The sequence below is a fragment of the Herpailurus yagouaroundi genome, unplaced genomic scaffold, assembly GCF_014898765.1.
Source record: "Herpailurus yagouaroundi ecotype Mexico unplaced genomic scaffold, PumYag 530, whole genome shotgun sequence".
Lineage (NCBI taxonomy): Eukaryota > Metazoa > Chordata > Mammalia > Carnivora > Felidae > Herpailurus > Herpailurus yagouaroundi.
In genome coordinates, this window is record NW_024412747.1 from 4,169,501 (window position 1) to 4,189,509 (window position 20,009).

At 44.2% G+C, this 20,009-nt stretch overlaps 1 protein-coding gene across 4 annotated transcripts in view; it reads left to right on the forward strand.

Moving 5' to 3' along the window:
• The window catches only part of B3GALNT2 (beta-1,3-N-acetylgalactosaminyltransferase 2), a 63,664-nt gene that overhangs the window by 34,759 nt on the left and 8,896 nt on the right, over positions 1-20,009 (forward strand). For all 4 annotated transcript variants that reach the window (XM_040464887.1, XM_040464888.1, XM_040464886.1 and 1 more), the window contains 6 exons: positions 5,247-5,357; positions 8,663-8,741; positions 14,438-14,621; positions 17,822-17,947; positions 18,527-18,686; positions 19,301-19,357. In XM_040464887.1, coding sequence (XP_040320821.1) covers positions 5,247-5,357; positions 8,663-8,741; positions 14,438-14,621; positions 17,822-17,947; positions 18,527-18,686; positions 19,301-19,357 — 717 coding nt within the window. The remainder of the gene's footprint in view (positions 1-5,246; positions 5,358-8,662; positions 8,742-14,437; positions 14,622-17,821; positions 17,948-18,526; positions 18,687-19,300; positions 19,358-20,009) is intronic.

Sequence of the window (20,009 nt, forward strand, 5' to 3'; positions counted from 1 at the left end):
GCTCTCAGGTCTAGTCCTGACCTTCCAGTTAGCTCACTCGGAGACGATCAGATTCTCACTGAGTGACACTGAATAAATTCACAGAAGACCAGTTTGTAAACCAGAATGTCCATTCATTCATCTTGAATGGGTTTTAGCTTATTTAATTTGAAAGTCATGACCCCTACCTGGGGATCTCCTAACTGGGATCTCAGGCACCAAAAAACCCAAATCTGAACGGTGCTTGCTTGGTTTGATCATTGAATTCGATTACAACAATGGGACGTGGCTCATTCAGGTAGGATGTGATAGGATGCTTTATATCTTCCAATTCCTGTGTCTTTCTCCCACTGGACATTGCTACATTGCCAGATTTCTCTCTTCACCAGCTTTTTTTGTGTTTGGCCACTTGATACATTGTTTTAAGGTATTGATTTTACCAGCTTCAACCCCAGAGCACATCTCAGTTATTAGAGACATTGTTTCCTTTAATGTAAGCATTTCATTCAGCTCAGAAGCCAGTCTTTTTTTTTTTAATGGAGATGTAATTGACATATAACGTATTGGTTTCGGCTGTACAACATAATGATTCAGTACTGCAAAATGGTCTCACTAAGCCTACTTCACGGCCATCTCCACGGTTCCGTTTTTTTTTTTTCTTGTGATGAGAACTTTTAAGGTAGACTCTCTTAGACATCTTCAGATACACATTACAGCATTATTAACTGTGGTCACCGTGCCGCACATGATTACATGCCCAGGACTTATTTATTGTATAGCTGGAAATTTGTACCTTTTCACCCCCTTCTGCCGTTTTGCGCATCCGTCCAGCCCCTGCCTCTGGCAACCACCCATCTGTTCTCTGCATCTATGAGCTCAGTGTTTTGTTTTTGGCTTTTTAAAAAAATTTTAGGTCCCACATATAAGTGAAATCATACGGTATTTGTCTTTGTCTAACTTACCTCACTTACGCATGATGACCTCAAGTTCCATCCATGTTGGAAACGGCAAGGTTTCCTTCCTTTTTATGGCTGAATAATATTCCTCTGTGTGCGCATGTGCGTGCATGTGTGCGCATCACATTCTCTTCATCTGTTCACCTGCGGACACTTAGGTTGCTTCCACGTCTTGGCTGTTGTAAATAATATGCAGTGAACATGGTGGCGCAGATATCTTTTCAAGTTAGTGTTTTCATTTCCTTTGGATGAATACCCAGGAGTGGAATTACCGGATCGTAGGGTAGTCGTATTTTTACTTTTTTCAGGACCCTCCATACTGTTTTCCACCGTGGCTACAGCCACTGTTTCCCTTTTCTACACATCCTTGTCAACACGCTTGTTCTATTTGTCTCTCTGACAGTAGTCACCAGTCTAACTGGTGTGAGGGGATAACCTCATTCTCTGACGGTGAGTGATGTGGAGCATCTTTTCATGTATCTGTTGCCTACATGTTGTCTTTGGAAACGTGTCTGTTCAGATCTTCTGCCCATATTTTAATTGGATTATTTGGAGTTTCGCTATTGAATTGTAGGAGTTCTTTATATATTTTGGATATTAACTCCTTGCAAATATTTTCTCCCATTCATAGGTCACCCTCTCATTGTGTCAATGATTTCCTTTGCTGTGCAGAAGCTTTGTGGTTCAGTGTGGTCCCACTTGTTTATTTTTGCTTTTGTTGCATTTGCTTTTGTTTCAAATCCAAAAAATCATCGCCAAGACCAGTGTCAAGGAGCTTACTACCCATTTTTTTCTAGGAGTTTTATGGGATCAGGTCTTATGTTCATGTCTTTAATCCATTTTGAGTTGATTTTTGTGTATAGTACAAGGTAGTGTTCTAGTGTCATTCCTTTGCATGTGGCTGTCCCGTTTTCCCAACACCATCTATTGAAGAGACTGTCCTTTTCCCCCATTGTATATTCTTGCCTTCTCTTCTGTAAATTAATTGACTGTATGTGTGTGGGTTTATTTCTCAGCTCTCTCTTCTGTTCCGCTGATCTTTGTGTCAGTTTTTTGCCAAAACCATGCTGCTTGATTACAATAGCTTTATAATATAGTTTGAAACCAGGAAGCATGATGCTTCCAGCTCTGTGTTTTTTTTTTTTTTTTTTAATGTATGTTTATTTAAGAGGGAGAGAGAGAGAGAGGGCAGGGGGGCAGGGGAGGGGCAGAGAGAGAGAATCCCAAGCAGGCCCTGCACTCAGCACAGAGCCTGATGTGGGGCTTGATCCCAAAAACCGCGAGATCACGACCTGAGCCAAAATCAAGAATCAGACGCCTAACCAACTGAGCCACCCAGGTGCCCCAGCTCCGTTCTTAAGATTGTGTTGGCTGTTTGGGGTCTTTTTGGTTGGTTTCCTACAAATTATAGTATTATTTATTGTATTTCTGTGAAAAAGCCGTTGAAATTTTGGTAGAGATTGCATTGAATCTGCAGGCTGCTTTGAGTAGTACGGACATTTTAACCACCTTAATGCTTCCAGTCTATGAGCTCGAGTGTTTTTCCGTAGATTTCTGTCTCCTTCAGTTTCTCGGAAGGCAGTCTCACTTGTTCTCGCCTGGACTCCTGTGATAGTTTCCCTCTCCCTGCCAGCCGCTCTGGGGCCGTGCTGCTGCCCGAGTGACCTTTCTAAATCGCAGCTGTGACGTGTCACTCTTGGGCTGGCAAACTTACGCGCCTCCCACCGCCTTCGAGATGAGGGACAGACTCTCCATTACAGCAGCCACAGGCGACCTTAGGCTGCCTTTTACCTCTCCTTCCCTCAGCCGTGCGCTTCGGCAATACTGAAGGACTTACCACTGTTCTGAACGTGCGGTGCTCTTTCAAGTCTGCCTTTTGATGTGTTATTTCGTCTGCCTCTCACTTTTGTGACTCACATGCCTTCAAGACTTAGCTCCGTTGGCACAGTCATTTGAAATTTTGTCCGAACTCCTCGAGCAGGATGGCTCTCCTTTTTACTGAACCTGTCGTGGCACATGGCGATGATCTGAAGATACGAGCGAAATTGCGTTTCTTCAAATCTTCGAATAGCCCGCAGCGTGCTACATAGTAGACATTCAAAAACTTAAGGAACGGCTCATGCCTGAAAGAAGATTGACCCCAAATTTATTTCGTCGTATACATTTGTTTAGTTTAAAATTTTTTTCCCTGATCATAAAAGTACGAAAACACATGAAAAGAATACATATTCACTGTTGAAAACTTGACAGAATATAGAAAAGCTAACAGAATATGATGTTATCCATCTGTTTCCCAACATATTTGGTGTATTTCTCCCCGGTCATGTGTTTTTCTTCTGTGGGATTGCTGTTTGTTTTTACAGAGTTGAGGTGCAATGTCAAGTTGAATAGAGAGTTAAGGCCACCCAGGGAGAACATAGAAATTATCTGCACCTGTTTCCAAGATAAGACAGTGAGATCTTTAAAGGGGCATGTCACTGCCTGCGTTCCTCCCAGGGGTCATAGAGTTCTGTTGTGCTGAGCAAAGACACTATGCTGTGCGTGCTGTCACCGACCCTGCGCACAGCCCTGTGAGGTCGGCACCGCTTTCTCTTTCGTCACGGTCAGGCAGTGACGACCCGCAGTATGAGTGTGGGCCTGCTCTCAGGAACCCTGGAGCTGCTCAACGTATATCAGGAGTCTCACCAACAGTGCAGAAGAAGGATCCATTAGCTGAGTATAAGGTGACACACTGTGCGGGGAATCCGGACTCTGTCAGTGTTTTTATCTGTTCCCACAGAAAAGCTGTAATGCTTTAAAAAAAAAAAAAATGGTAAACGGACAAGATCCCTGCTCTCATGGTGCTTGCATTCTAGTGGGAGCAGTTAGTTTGACAATAGGAACGTAAACGAGGGAGAGCAGAGTGGTAAGTGGTATTAGGAAAAGAAGGCTGATGCAGTAGAGAAAAGGTGGCAGCTGGCTGCCTTCCGTCGGATCTCTGGAGCAAGCCTCTCTGGGGGGCTGACCGTGGAGGTAGCCTGAGCAGTAGAAGGGAGCAGCTGAGCCCCCACTGAGAAATTAGAAGACACTGGAATGTAAATGTGTATCAAACCTTGGGGCAGGGGAGTGTAACTTTCTAAGCCCAAAAGTTAATAGTAATAATCACAAAGGAAAAGCTTGTCAATTTTGACAAGATAAAACTTATGGACCTTTTAATTTAAAAAGAAGAAACAACAACCCGTAGTGTTAAGTGGCAAACAATTCTGAAGAACTGTTTTAGCATGTAATATATACACAGGATTATTGATTACAAGATAATACAGATTAATAAGAAGAATCGAAAACTCAGCAGCTAAATGGCAAAGAAGTATGAGTCAGGAATTCCCAGAAGAGACTATATAATTTATAAACATCACTAGAAATCAAAAGAAACACAATTAAATGAGGAATCGTTTTTTTTAATCTACTAAATTGATTTAAACTTCTTTGCTTTTACCAATATCCCATACTTGGAAGAATACAGTGCAGTTGGTATTTTTGTAAATTGGGAAAGATGCTATCAATTAGTATAATTTCCTTTTGAAAAAACAGCTAGGCATTGTGTCCAAAATCCATACAAAATATCTCTATTTCTTGTCCCTGTAATTTCACCCCAGAAAATTTACCTTAAAACAAAACAAACTATTAGGGAAAAATAAACATTTACAGCAAAACGTGATTTATTAGCTTTTTTTTTAAATTTTTTGTTTTTAATGTTTATTTTTGAGAGAGACAGTGTGAGTGGGGGAGAGGCAGGGAGAGAGGGAGACACAGAATCCAAAGCAGGCGCCGGGCTCTGAGCTATGAGCTCAGAGCCCGACGCAGGGCTTGAACCCATGGACCGTGAGATCATGACCTGAGCCCAAGTCGGAAGCTTAACCGACCGAGCCCCCCAGGCACCCATATTAGATATTTGATAGAGCCCAGATGTCTGCCAGCAGGGAGGTGTTTGACTCGGGATGCATGCATGAAATGGCATGTTAGATGCATACGAAAAAGGATGGTCGTAAGAGCTGCGGTAGCTTCAGGAGATGCTTCAGTGTAGTGGGAAATGCAAACAGCAGTGTGCAAAATTGTCTCCACACTCTTTGTACTTGTTTTTTTCAGATGTGCATGAAAAAAAAATGACTCGAGAGTATACACCAAAAAATGTCCACAGTAGTGTCGGAGTAGCTGGGATAAACATTTAACCAATAGGTCTTAGGAAAAAAACTAATTTTTCTTGAAAAACATACTTAAAACCTCAATGACAACAATAAAGAAATTGACTCTACTTCATCTTTCCACAAAAAGAGCTTTGAAGGTACAATCGTGTGGGAGAGCCAAGACCTCCAGGGCCTCGTGTCAAGAAATCTGCACAAAGTGACAGTAAATGATGGCGGGGGAGTTCTCAGAGTCATGACGGTAAGCCCTCCTTCTTTCCTGAGGTTGTTCGGCATACTTCAGCATTTTCTAATACATGAAGTGTTTCTAAATTTACTTTTACATCAACCCCGGAGTATGGAACAGCGAATCGTGTGTATTTTAAAGCACATACGGCAGAAAGTGCCAAGTCACCGTAGTGAAATTGAGCAGCTCCAATGTTCTACGATCGTGTGACCCCAACCAAGTAAATACACAGTTCTGCCTTAGGATAGGTGCCTTTCTATTTTGTCTTAAGTTTATTTATTTTGAGAGGGAGGGGGCAGAGCATGAGTGGGGCAGGGGCAGAGAGGAAGGGAGAGAGCATTCCAAGCAGGCTCCGTACTGTCGGCGCAGAGCCCAGCACAGGGCTCCATCCCACAAACCGTGAGATCACAACCTGAGCCGAGATCGAGTCCGACGCTTAACCGATTGAGCCACCCAGGCACCCAGGATAGGGTCCTTTTTAAAACGTGTGATATATTATTTCTCAATAATTTTTAAGCTAGCGTTCTTGAAGGACACTTGCTCAGTAGTATTCAGAACATTCACTGTCAGCCCACAGTAGGTAGTTAAAACAGCACAGATCGGGGGCGCCTGGGTGGCTTGGTCAGTTAAGCGTCCGACTTCAGCTCAGGTCATGATCTCACGGTCCATGAGTTCAAGCCCCGCGTCGGGCTCTGTGCTGACAGCTCAGAGTCTGGAGCCTGTTTCAGATTCTGTGTCTCCCTCTCTCTCTGCCCCTCCCTGTTCATGCTCTGTCTCTCTCTGTCTCAAAAATAAATAAATAAATAAATAAATAAATAAATAAATAAATAAATAAAGCACAGATTGAAAATAAGAGGGAGCGTTCGCTTTCATTTATAGTGCTGGAATCTCTGCTTTGTGTTTTTCTTTTATTCAGATTTGCTTCAAATTTAAATCAGTGACAGGTGAATTTCTCAAAGTAAATATGGGATGATCAGGTATAGGCAGACCTAAAATGATAAGCTTTCAGTAAACAAGTGGTGTTTGTGGTGGTGTCAGAAACACAGTCTTTCATTCTCCTTGATGCTGTGGTACAAGGATTAGGAAAGTACTGGGCATTTCATTTCAGAAGCTTAGTATATTCTCATTAATGTTAATCTTATTTACGTGAATTAATTCCTGAATATGAAATGAATATTATGTGGTATGTTGTCACCCGTTTAGAAAACCACTCCTGGCCCACCATGAGACTTCTACTCCAGTGAGGAAGAAAGACAATAGATGGACAGATCCACAAATTCAAATATAATTACAGATTTAGCCTTGTGGGTCATGTTTAGGATCTCGTTCTTTATTACAAAAAGTCCTTTGTTTAAGATACATGTTTTATGGAATTTATAGCTTTATTCTTTTCTTACCTTATTTCCAAGGCAAGTGCCTTTAATATGTTGCCTGCTTGGGGCACCTGGGTGGCTCAGTTGGTTAAGCATCTGACTTAGGCTCAGGTCATGATCCCTCAGTTTGTGAGTTGAACCCTGCATCAGGCTCTGTGCTCACAGAGGCTGCTTCGGATTCCGTGTCTCCCTCTCTCTCTGCCACTTCCCCGCTCGTGCTCACTCTCTCTCAAAAAATAATAATAGTAAATAAACATTATATATATATATATATATATATATATATATATATATATATGTAGTATGTTTATATATATATATACTATGTTTATATATATGTCATGTTGCCTCCTTTTCTATTTATGAAACTTAAAAATATCCAAAATGTGTTGGAATTCTGTAGTATTAAGTTGGTTACACAAAAGGAAACAGATGACTTCTGAGTTGAGGACTAGGTTCAAATGTAAAGACTCAAACGATCCATGGTGGGGGTACATATAGCTGTAGAGAGCTAGAGAAAGCCTAAACACTGAGCTAACCTTAAAAAAAGTCCAGTAACTTAGTAGCGTGTTCTAGGAAACCCCACGTACAAAATTAAGGTTTTCATCGTAGATGCAGAAAGCTCGAAGCTTCCATGAGTCTTGCTCCCTTGCCAGCAAGTGACAATGTCAGAAACTTTTAAAAGCCAGAATAAAAGCCAAGCTGTGACCTTTTAGATAGAAGTTCATAAAAAGTACTAAAACAATGTAGGGTACGCGGTGAAAAAATAGAGAGTCTACTCTGTGTTACAGTATATAATAGAGAGCTTTCATAGAACTACAAAGCTGGAAACTGTAGCATTCACCTTCAGTGGTTTCCTCCACATGGAACTACAGACCGTATCGTAAATTAAATGGCAAGTTCCCGCAGTCAGCTCAGGACAGTGTCTGTCTGCGGCCCTAAAACACTGCCCTGTAGCGCACAGCTGCTGAAAGGTCCGTTGGCAAGAGGACCAGCCAGGCGGCCGCCGTGCCTATAGAAGCAGTGCTGTGAACTGGCCCAGGTGGGAACATGGCGACTGCCGGGCGGGGGCTGTGCCATGCAAGCGTGCAGCACGCGAGAAACCCCGCACCCTGGGCAGGGGCATGGGGGGACTTGTGAGGTGGGGAGAGGTAAACTTTGATTAATAAGGGTCCTCCAGGGGCACCTGGGTGGCTCAGTCGGTTAAGCATCGACTTCGGCTCAGGTCATGATCTCATGGATCATGAGATCGAGCCCCACACCGGGCTCTGTGCCGACAGCTCAGAGGCTGGAGCCTGCTTCAGATTCTGTGTCTCCCCCTCTCTGTCTGCCCTTCCTCCTCTCATGTTATGTCTCTCTCTCACTCTCAAAAATAAATAAACATTAAAATAAAATTTAAAAACTTTAAAAAAAATAACAAAAAGTCCTCTAGTCCTCAGAGGCAGAAAGGACCGTCGCTGGCGGTTGGCACTTTCCACCACATCAGAAATCGGTAGGGCTGCGTCTGAACGGTCTGTTGAGAGGGGCTTTTCTCTGCATGGTGGAGCCGAGGTTAAAAGTGGGCCTGGGTGCGTTTGAATGCATCAGTTTTCCTCTCCAAGAAATCAGAGGTGGTAATAATTTTTTTTCCAGCAGTAGGGTTGGGATGTAAAAGAAGATTGGTTTTTATACTCTTACTGTAGCATGTTCAAGAGTATGTGGTCCTGTGTAAGTTGGAGTCTGAACACTGTGTGGACTGCTCTGTGCCCCTGATGTAGTATTGCGACTGGATGACAAAACAAGGAGAATACTGAGGTCGTCCCGATCGTGTAAGTCTAGCGCATCGGCTTCATAGGTGGATTTAGCTGCTGTGGCGTCAATTATCGATTTTGCCAGATCAGTTTTAAAGTAGGAGAAATGTATTTTTAGCATTGAAACGCTGAGCACTTGTGTTCTTGTTTCTTCCAGGCTGGGGAGGGCGCCTTGCCTCATGGATTCATGGAAGGTGTGGAGGGAGTTGCAGGTGGTTTTATTTACACTATTCAGGGTAAGTGGGCTGCTTGAAAGCTGAAGAGGGCCCTGATTCTTATGTACCTAATCTTACTCCATATTTTGACATAAAAGCTGATTTTTTTTGTCATAAAAAAAAAAAAGCTTTATTGATCTATAATTCACATTCACTTTACACTTTTAAAGTGGTTTCCAGTGCACGAGAGTCCTGAAGGTGTCTCCACTAACTGCAGACCGTTTCCGTCACTCCACAAAGCAACCCTGTGCCCGTTAGCAGACACTGTCGTCCTCCCCTCCCCTGGCCCCTACCAACCATCACCTGCTCTCCGTCCTTTCTGACCTTAAATGTAAGGATTTATATCTGGGATCTCAGTTCTAATCTATTGATCCATGTGTCTGTCCTTATACCGGTACCGTGCTGTCTTGACTGCCTGGTAAGATGTGATGTCAGAAGTGTGAATCCTCCAACTTTGTTCTCTTTCGAGATTGTTTTGGCTCTTCTGGGTCGCTGCCTTTCCATATGAACTTTAGGATCGGCTTGTCAGTTTCTGCACACAAGCCAGCTGGGATTTTGAAAGGGGTCGCAGTGAACGTAGATTGTTTCGGGGAGCGTTCCACCCTGACATTCAGTCTCCGATCCATGAACATGGTATCTTTCCATTTGTTTAGGTCTTACTAGAGTCCTTTTAGTGGTTTTGTGGCTTTCAGAACACAAGGCTGGCATTTATTTTGGTTAAATTTATTCTTAAATATTCTTTTTGATGCTATAATAAGTGGAATTGTTTTTTACATTTCATTTCTAGATTGTTCATTGGTAACATGTAGAAATACAGTTGATTTTCATATGTCCCTCTCATGTGTTGCAGTTCTGCTGAATTCATTTATTAAGTTACTAGTTTTGTGTGTGCCTTAGGATTTTCCATATACAAGATCATGTCTTCTGCAAAGAGATAGTTTTACTTTTTTTGTTTTTCAAGCTGGATGCCTTTTGTTGATTTTTCTTGTCTAAGTCTCGTGGCTAGAGTGTCTAGAACAGTGCTGAGTAGAAGTGGCAGAACAGACACCCTTGTCTTGTCCCTGCTCTTAGAGGGAAAACATTCAGTCTTTCACCATAAAGGTGATCTTGAAAAATTAGTGGCCTTGGACTTTCTTGGCCCCCTGTGGCTGTCTTTGGTTAATCCTCCAGCCAGGTGGGGACTTCTGCAGAACTGCTAGACCCTGGCCGGAGAGCTGTCGTGGGCTCAGTGCTGCTTCTCCGTCAGAAGGGAAGAAGCTCTGTTCCCCTGACCCAGGCATGGTGCCCTCTTTCGGAAGGGGTCTGTTGGACTCAGCTTCCCCTCCTGCTTCACGGTACACTTTCTCCTCATAACGTGAGTCTTTAAACATACGCTGTCTTTCAGAGTACATGTTTCTCAAATCCTTCACCTAATAGATCTCATTTCAAGGATGGGTTTGTTAGAAGAACTCCTTTAAGACTTGGGGTCAGAAGCATTCACTTAAAACTCTAAAGGGAACTTGTTATGATGGAGTTAGTGGCTGTGTTTGTCTTGAATGATGCTTATTTCATATCCATCTATGAACTCCAGAGACTCCTATGTCTGTGATCTTTAAGAAAGAAAAAGCATTGTTGAGGCAGTTGCTATTGGCCACTGTGCTGAAGATCACTTATGGAACAAAGGTGCCTGGTCCGGTTTCTGCCTTGATGTCCCAGAGCTCTGCACACCGTGGGTTCCTATAAAAGAATTAGGACCTGGCTTCCCTGAAGGCTCTCAGTGACTGGGGAAAGCAGGGGCCAAATTCCGAGGGGAGAGTCTGCGGGGGACCCCTCAGTAGCACGGTGTTCAGGATGGGACAGACCCCCAGTCTGAGGCCTCTGCATGCTGTTTGAGGATGCAAATGGGCTGTGGCTTTTATTTTTCCGCCAAACGCATCTTTATTTATAGTGTTTCCTCATAGAAGTAGTTGTATTCTTACATCACCCCAAAGGATAGGCTGGGACAGGTACATAGGTTTGGCCCATAAACTTGCCATTAAAAAAACAGCGATTTAAGGTAGATCAATTTTTAATTTTTTGAGGAACCTCCACACTGTTTTCCAGAGTGGCTGCACTGGTTTGCATTCCCACCAACAGTGCAAGAGGGTTCCTGTTTCTCCCCATTCTCTCCAACATCTATAGTCTCCTGATTTGTTCATTTCAGCCACTCTGAATAGCACTGCTAAGAATTTACCCAAGGGATACAGGAGTGCTGATGTATAGGGGCACTTGTACCCCAATGTTTACAGCAGCACTTTCAACAATTGCCAAATTATGGAAAGAGCCTAAATGTCCATCAACTGACGAATGGATAAAGAAGTTGTGGTTTATATACAGAATGGAATACTACGTGGCAACGAGAAAGAATGAAATCTGGCCTTTTGTAGCAACGTGGGTGGAACTGGAGAGTGTTACACTAAGTGAGATAAGTCAGGCAGAGAAAGATAGATACCATATGTTTTCACTCTTCTGTGGATCCTGAGAAACTTAACAGAAGACCATGGGGGAGGGGAAGGAGGAAAAAAAAAAGAGAGAGAGAGAGAGGGAGGGCGCCAAACCATAAGACTCTTAAAAACTGAGAACAAACAGGGTTGATGGGGGATGGGAGGTGGGTGATGGGCATTGAGGAGGGCACCTGCTGGGATGAGCACTGGGTGTTGTTTGACAATGAATTTCATATTTAAAAAATGGCAATTTAAAATTTAGAGATCCTTTCTTAATTCCAGTCCAGAGATTTTACATAAAACTAGGAGACCAGTCTGCCCAGGGAGGTGTCTGCTCACCAGGAAGCTAGTCCAGCCCCAGGGAAAGTTCAGATAAGGAACTCAGGCTGTTTCCTAAAGGGCTGGCACACCATCTGACTTGAATATCTAGCACCTTCCTTTCTTCTACCAGTTCATTCAAGTACGTACTACCAGGAGCCTTTAAAAACCCGTTTAAGGGGCCCCTGAGACTTCTGTCACTAAACTGTTCTACAAGGAGCAGCCACTGTACTCTCGACAAAAGTTTGTCATAATTTTTTTTTTTGTCACAGAGGCTAAAGGAATAAGGTTTGAGTGAGGGAAAATTTTTTTCAAAAAGAGTGAAATAACTCAAGTTTTAGGCTAAAGAAATGAAAATGAATAGATTGTCTTCTCCTGTACTTGGTATATCTGAAAATCTGAGTATAAATTAATTTTTAAAAATCAGGATCTAAGTGCTATTCAGAATAGTCACGTGGCACACAGATTCTTAAATTTTGTTGGGTGTTAGCATCACTGTCTGGGCCCTACCTCAAGCCACGGAGTTGAAATCTTTAGGATTGGAGCTCAGATGTCTGTGTCTTTTTTTTTTCTCCCCCTAATGTTTACTTATTATTTTGAGAAAGAGAGAGACAGAGCATGAGTGGGGGAGGGGCAGAGAGAGAGGAAGACACAGAATCCGAAACAGGCTCCAGGCTCTGAGCTGTCAGCCTAGAGCCCGACGCGGGGCTCGAACCCATGGGCTGCAGACCGCGAGATCATGACCTGAGCCAAAGTCGGACACTCAACCAGACTGAGCCACCCAGGTGCCCCCAGATATCTATATCTTAACAAACTCCCTAGATAGATGTGATGCTTCCAAAGGCTGAGAGACTGTAAACTCTGTGGTTCTTTTAAATAGATCATCAGGCTTAGAGCACACACAGATGTTACTTTATGTTATTTTTCAGATACATGCAATATAAAACAAAACATGTGATTTGTCCATCCGAAAGGCCTATATTCAATTTCTGCTCTTGCATCATTACAGCCATTCTCCTGTTCCTTCAGTTTTCTGACACTTCACTTTCCTTCCAGTGTTAAATTGTGTATGTTTGTCTTAAAGTTAAAAGCTATTACAGTACAATGTAAGAGCTGGAGGGGACACAGGGTCATTTCGGCCTGTGTCTCTCAAAGGGCAGAAGTGTGTGTGGTCTGCCTGCGTCAGTTTGAGGAAGACACGTGTTAAAGATAGAGTCTTGGGCCCCACCCCAGACCTGCTGAATCTTCAGGCTTAGGCCTGGGGATCTGTATTTCAGCGAGCGGTCCGACAGTCACTGACGTAGCCCACCTCCTCCTCCTGCCGACGAGACTACAGGCCCAGAAACATGGAGCTTGACCAGCAGTCGGAGTGGCAGAGGCAGAAATCAGGTTCTGACCTCTAGACCCCCATGTGGGCACAGAAGGTGGACTGCCAGACTACTGTGCTGTTTCTCGTCCTCACCCCTCAGCCACTCACTTTGTTTGTCACGAAATTTTCTCTGATTTGATCAAGACATTTGAAAAAATCCTGCCCTGGTTAAAAAAAAAAAAAAAATTGCTGCCTGAAATTGACAGAAACGGAGGACAGTCCCTGCCCAGATGTGACAAGTGATTCATGAACTTGGGCGATAGTAAACAAATGTCTTCTAAGCACATTTTTTATCATGAGATAAATACACCAAAATACACCAAATACACCAAAAATAGAGAGTGCTATAAGAAACGTCCACGTACTGGGGTGCCTGGGTCGCTCAGTCGTTTAAGTATCCGGCTTCAGGTCATGATCTCAGTTAATGGGTTCGAACCCCACGTTGGGTTCTGTGCCGACAGCTGGGAGCCTAGAGCCTGCCTCGGATTCTATCTTCCTGTCTCTCTGCCCCTCCCCCACTTGCATTCTGTCTCTCTCTAGCAAAAATAAACATTAAATAAAAAAAAAAATCCATGTACTTATTACTCAGAATTAACAAATGTTTATTTTTGTCATATTTGCTTTTTAAAAAAAATTTGTTAATGTTTATTTTTGAGAGAGAGGGAGAGAGAGAAACAGAGCACAAGCGAGGGAGGGGCAGAGAGAGAGGGAGACAAAGAATCTGAAGTTGGCTCTAGGCTCTGAGCTGTCCTGTCGGCACAGAGCCCCATGCGGGGCTCAAACCCACGAGCTGGGAGATCATGACCTGAGCCAAAGTCCTACGCTTCACTGACTGAGCCGCCCAGTCACCCCTGATGAGAGTGTTTTAAAATTGATTCTATGGCACCAGATTGTATATATCGATTAGCAATAAATACACCTTTTCCTCAGCGCCATTTTTCAGTGGCATTCATCTCAACATGCAAGATCAGGGTAATTTTTTTTTTTTTTTAACCCCAGTGACTCCTGAAGACCAGCATCCATCCAGTCTGTTCTAACTGCCTTTTTTTTTTTTTTTAATGTTTATTTTCTTATTTTGAGAGAGAGTACAAGGGGGAGATGGGGGCAAGGGCAGAGAGAGACAGAATCCCAAGGGTCCACTCTGGTCAGCACAGAGCCTGATGCAGGGCTCGATCTCACAACCATGAGATCATAACCTGAGTTGAAATCGAGGACGCTTAACCGACTGAGCACCAGGGTAATTTCTTTAACTGCTGTACTCTGTGATGCGGATGGGCCATATTTTCTGTTACCAACAGTGCTGGGGGAACATCCTTGGGAGCACATGAAATACTGCCTCTAGGGCTGGGTCTGAGTGGCCTTTCCCGGTGTGCGCGTCTTCCGCCCAACAGGCTGCATTGCTCTCCACGGAGAGCGCGTGCGCTCATCCCGGGACGCGAGGAGAGTTCCTATCAGCTACTCTCCGTTAGGTGTCTCGGGGAAGGAGTGCAAGTGCACATAATGTTCCATGTTCTGGGGCTGAAGTTTACAGTGGTGTTTTTCTCCAACTCTCGGCTTTTTCTTTGTAGAAGGTGATGCTCTCTTACAAAACCTTCATTCTCGCCCTCGAAGACTCCTTGACCATATGAGTAATCTCCACAGGGAAGATGCCTTACTGAGGGAGGAAAGCAGCGTCTATGACGATATTGTTTTTGTGGACGTTGTTGACACTTACCGAAACGTTCCTGCAAAATTACTGAACTTCTATAGATGGTAAGTTGTAAAAAACGTCAGGCAGGTAGAATTTGTTTTATTGTTCTTTGGGTGTAGAAACAATTTATCAACATTAGACCACTGAATTTTTAAGTTTGTTTATTTTTGAGAGAGAGCGCATGTGCATAAGTGGGGTAGGAGCAGAGAGAGAGAGAGAGAGAGAGAGAGAGAATCTGAATCAGGCTCTGCACACATTGTGGGAGTCAACTGATCTGATGTGGGACTCAAACTCACAAAACATGAGAACATGTCCTGAGCTGAAGTCAGATGCTTAACTGACTAAGCCACCCAGGCTCCCCCTGAATTTATTTATTTATTTTGAGAGCGAGCGGGCTGGGGAGGGGCAGAGAGAGAGGAAGAGAAAGAGAATCCCAAGCCAGCTCCTCACTGTCAGTGCAGAGCCCAACACGGGGCCCAGACTCACGAACTGCGAGATCATGATCTGAGCCAAAGTCAAGAGTCGGATGCTTAACCGACTGAGCCACCAGGCACCCCTGAATTTTTTTTTTAAACAACCCTAAGGTCCCTGAACACCTGGGATGTGATCTGTTGTATCCTGGTTCTTTGCGAGAACTTTTAAAATTCTGCTGTTTTCTTATTTACATAAGCAGATCCATGACATGAATGATCTTTATCAAAAACAGGGCAAAAGTTGGTTTCATTTTGAGTCATCTGCTCTTGGAGTCAAAATCGGTCCTCTGAGTCACTGTCTTGGTGGTCTCGAGCCAACGCCAGATGAAAATCTGTGAGTTTGAAAATGGCCCGTTTTCAGTTGTGTTCATACCCACCGACCTAAACAGCCCGAGTATAGTTTCCTCAAATCCAGGTTAATGATCTGAATTCTGTTCAGCTGAACATCCACATTATATTTCCATCCTCTTCTCCATGCACTTAAAAACCACTTGCCCTGGGGCGCCTGGGTGGCTCAGTTGATTAAGGATCCAGCTTCCACTCAGGTCATGATCTCGCGGTTTATGAGTTCAAGCCCCGCATCGGGCTGTCTGCTGCCAGCACAGAGCCTGCTTCAGATCCTTGGTCCCTCCCACGCTCACACATTCTCTCTCTCTCAAAAATAAACGAACATTTAAAAATATATAAATAAAAAGAAAACTACTTGCCCTAATTCCAAAACTTTTATGTAAGATGAAATCCAAACACACTTGGAGTCTGCCATAACTTCCCCAACCTTTCCATATTTCGTAGACCTTGGTTGTAATTCCTACCTTAATAATAATAATGGCAATAACAACTATTTTATATATATATATAGAGAGAGAGACCGAAAGAGAGTTAATATTACTAGTTACTCCAGGGTCCCCTAACGTGTCATTGAGCCCTTGAACACTGTCCACCCTAAGTGCAGATCTAACACCTGTCTCTGTCTAAACCCATAGTGTTTTCACATCTTTGTCTTTACAACTTTGTCAGTGAGCTTGTTTCCTGCTGAGCCCCAGAGTCTGTTCCTGTCCCCTCTGTTGTCCTGGGCAGAGTGGGAGGTGGTCAAGCACTCTGTGGACACAGTCCCCTGGTCCTGAGGGGGAGACGGCCTGATTTGTTTATGGAAGATGATGTTTCCTAGCTAGGGCAAGTTGATATAATTTGGGGGTCACCTTGTGGGCAGAGGGCAGATATAAATAAGGGTTGGAAATTGGGGCGTATCTGGAATATCAGGGTTTTGTTTGGATAACTAGAGTGAGAAAGAGAACCTTCTTTATTTAGCTCGAGGCCGATAGTAGGGGTTCCTGTGGTAGGGGGGCCAAGGCAACAATATAAGAAGCAAAGAGAAGGAGTAGAGGTCCAGGAAATGGGAAATCCGGATTGTGGAGTTCTAGGGCTTTCTACAGGGAGCTGATTGACGGTTGTGGAAGTTGAGTTGAGATACCGCCGCCAGTTTCAGCTTTGTCTCCAGTGCTCCAAACAGGTCTCTGAGGTCTCGGCCTCTCCCCTCGGTCATTACTGCCACTGTCTTGGGCCATTGTCTCCACCTGCACCACCACTGATGGGCTCCCGGGGTTGTGCTGGGGGACCCGCTCCCAGCTGCTCACCTGTGCGCTCTCTTCCTTCTCTGTTCAGTTGCTTGGTCAGCGACCGCAGTGTCCTTTATCAAAAAAGTTCCTCCTAATTAGCAAATAAATAGCATGTGTGCCCGTGCTGCTAATGAGAAATAAACCTTAGAAGCACAGGGTTAAGCAATTTGGTGTGGACCTATTGTTGTTAGATTCACCATTGCTGGGCTTAATGAAACTTTCTCCAGATTTCCTTTCTTCAGATTTCTGTCATTTGGTTCCCTAGCAAAACTCTGGGTATTTTGTTTTGTTTTAATCAAAGATGCATGGGAGTTGGCAGGGTGAGATGAAGTCAGTTTTCTACTTGCCCTCCTGTGTCTAGGTAAATGAAGTCACCCTCCTGGGCCTCCTAAAGGTCATTTATAATAGTTTAATAGCTGGAAATCGTTTCCAAGGGGAAATATATTTCGGTGTCATAACTCTATCTTTTAAAAACCATAAAATGTGAGTGCAGCATAGTGGCACAGAACAGAGCATCTTGTACAACAGCATTCTGTGTGTGGGGCCTAGTATGACACCTGTCACCTTATCCTGGGCCCCTGTCGCAAACACACGTTACGAGGTTCGAATGCTGAATGGATTTGGTGGCCTGGCCGGAGCAAGGCCAGTAAAGTGTTGCTTGAGCATGTGTTCACTTAAGGCATCTTTTTTTTTTTTAATTGTGTTCTTGTTCTTTTGTTCCTTTTATATTTTTTTATGTCTGTTTATTTGTGAGAGAGTGTGTGTGTGCGAGCAGGGAAGGGGGAGAGAGAGAGGGAGACACAGAATCCCAAGCAGGCTCTGCACCGTCAGCACAGAGCCCGACATGGGGCTCGAATTCACAAACCATGAGATCATGACCCGAGCTGAAATCGAGTCGCACGCCTCACAGAGCCACCCAGCGCCCCTCTTTTGCACCTGAAGTCAGCCTGGTACTTCTCTGTGTTATGCCACTTAGTGAACATCCAGCAGGGACTGCGGTTGGCAGCAACTTTCTGAGCAAATGTTCTCAACATCGAAGGAACAAGAAGCTGAAAAAGTGTACAGGCAGCTCAGGGACAGCTTTTCATTAAAATATTAGCGGTGTCATCGCCTTGGCGTCGCTGTGTCTCCTTGTACGGACGCACTGACTTCCGTGTTCCCTTTTGCCAACAGGACTGTGGAAACAACCAGCTTTGATTTGTTGCTAAAAACAGACGACGACTGTTACATAGACTTAGAAGCTGTGTTTAATAGAATTGCCCACAAGAATCTGGACGGGCCTAATTTTTGGTGGGGAAAGTAAGTTAAAGCTTGTTAGCCACTTGGCCTTCAGGTACCTGATCCAATGGGATGAATTTATAATGAAATACATAAGCTGTCTTTCACAAGCAAAACATGTGAGCTGGGAAACCCCCCTCCTAGGCTCCTGGGTTACTGTATGTTGTTCACCAAGTAGAGGGAAATTCTTCAAAATGAGAAACCTCAGGCTCATGTAATGAAGGAGGAGAAACGGTAGGGCTTTTATCCTCATGGCCCAGAAAGAAGTGGTTAGAATAAATTTGTGACACATTTCTTGAAACTGCTGCTTCTTTAGAATACAGTATGGATTAATGAGGGGTTTTTAGCGTATGTACACAAGATGGTCTGGCACTTTCAGAAACCCCACAAATGTAACCTTGAGAGAATCCGATAGACCATTCTTTTATACGCCACACCTGCCAGCTAGAGAATTGCTTTTCTTAGACTAAAAAAACACTTCTCATTCTTTCCTCACCTTTACAGCTTAGCCCTCTGTAGTGATAAGAAAGGGGTGCGGCCTCCTAGTGGTAGGACAGGGGTCAAACCAATACGAAGAGACCAACTTGTTTTGAATCTCAGTTTCAGACTGAACTGGGCAGTTGACCGAACCGGCAAGTGGCAGGAGCTGGAATACCCCAGCCCCGCCTACCCGGCCTTCGCCTGCGGCTCGGGGTACGTGATCTCCAGGGACATCGTCCAGTGGCTGGCCAGCAACGCGGGCAGACTGAAGACCTATCAGGTGACTCGGGATTTCTGACCCAAGAGTGTACAAGCTTCACCCAGCCCAGGATTCCATCGCTGACACAGAGCCGGCGTTCCCCAGGGAAAGCATGTTAGTCTTTCTGGGTAGGATTCACCCTCAGAGGTCAGGGATGCAGCCCTCGCCTTCAGATCCTGGCTCTAAATTCTATTCCTAAACCTTTTCTTGAGCCTGCTTGTTTTCAGACTATATTTTCTAAGTATAGTCCCTGGAGGAATGGAGGGCTTGACATTCATAAGAAGGAAGACGATACAACAAGTGTTTGCCTTCTGTTGATTCCGGTGACGGTGGCAATGAACAAGCCTCCCGGCTCTCGGATCCACAGTGTCCTTCACACGGTCGTGCTGGAGGTTTAAGGCCCATGAGAAGGGCGGACCGGCCACTTGCTATATTGTCTCTAGTCTTCTCCTTGCGATGTGCAGTTCATGGCCGCTGGCTTTTACTCTGTGTACAGGTGTTAATACGATCTTGGCATTTGCTGGTAGAATAACGAGAAAACAAGTAGAAAGAGGATTACGAGAAAGTGTGGCATCCCATTTAAAGATGATACAGCATTTAAACTTTTTTCTTTAAACTTCACGGGGCACGTACAGGGTGAAGACGTGAGCATGGGCATCTGGATGGCCGCCATAGGGCCCGCACGGTACCAGGTAAGCAAGCCTGATGGGGGACTGGCCCCTGGGCACTTGGGAGGTGAAGGTCCTGTGTCAGACGGGCACAAACAGTGAATTGAAGATGATTCACAGAGCTGCACTCTTGATTGGATGCACAGTAATCCACATAGGTTCGCATATAGTATTTTTCTGAGTTTAAACCAAAAGTAAATATTTTGTAAGTTTTCCTACTCAGAGAAGAACTGGGTTTTATACGTTTGGTCAGAAATTCTTTGCCGCTTTAAAACTTAAGGAATCAGGCGCCTGGCTGGCTCAGTCGGTAGAGCATGCGACTCTTGATCTGAAGGTCATGAGTTCAAGCCCCGTGTTGGGCACAGAGATTACTAACAACAACCAAAAAACCCTCAAGGAATCAGCTGGCTTAAGTTTCCAGCAGTGGTGGTTCAAGGACCCTTCAACCCCTCTGACTGATAGAACTAGAACACTGTAAGGTGTCTTATAAAATAAACTGATCAGTGAGCCAGGAAAAGAAATGAATTTGCAGAGACCAGAACAGAAATAGCCCTGAGAAGACAGCAGGTATAAAGCTGGCTGGGGTTTGCCTCCAAGAGTTCTGTTGAATTTTGGATTCTTGTAGCTTCCACTTTGGCCACAGAAGGTGGGCAGAGAGGCACGTGCAGGGTCTGCC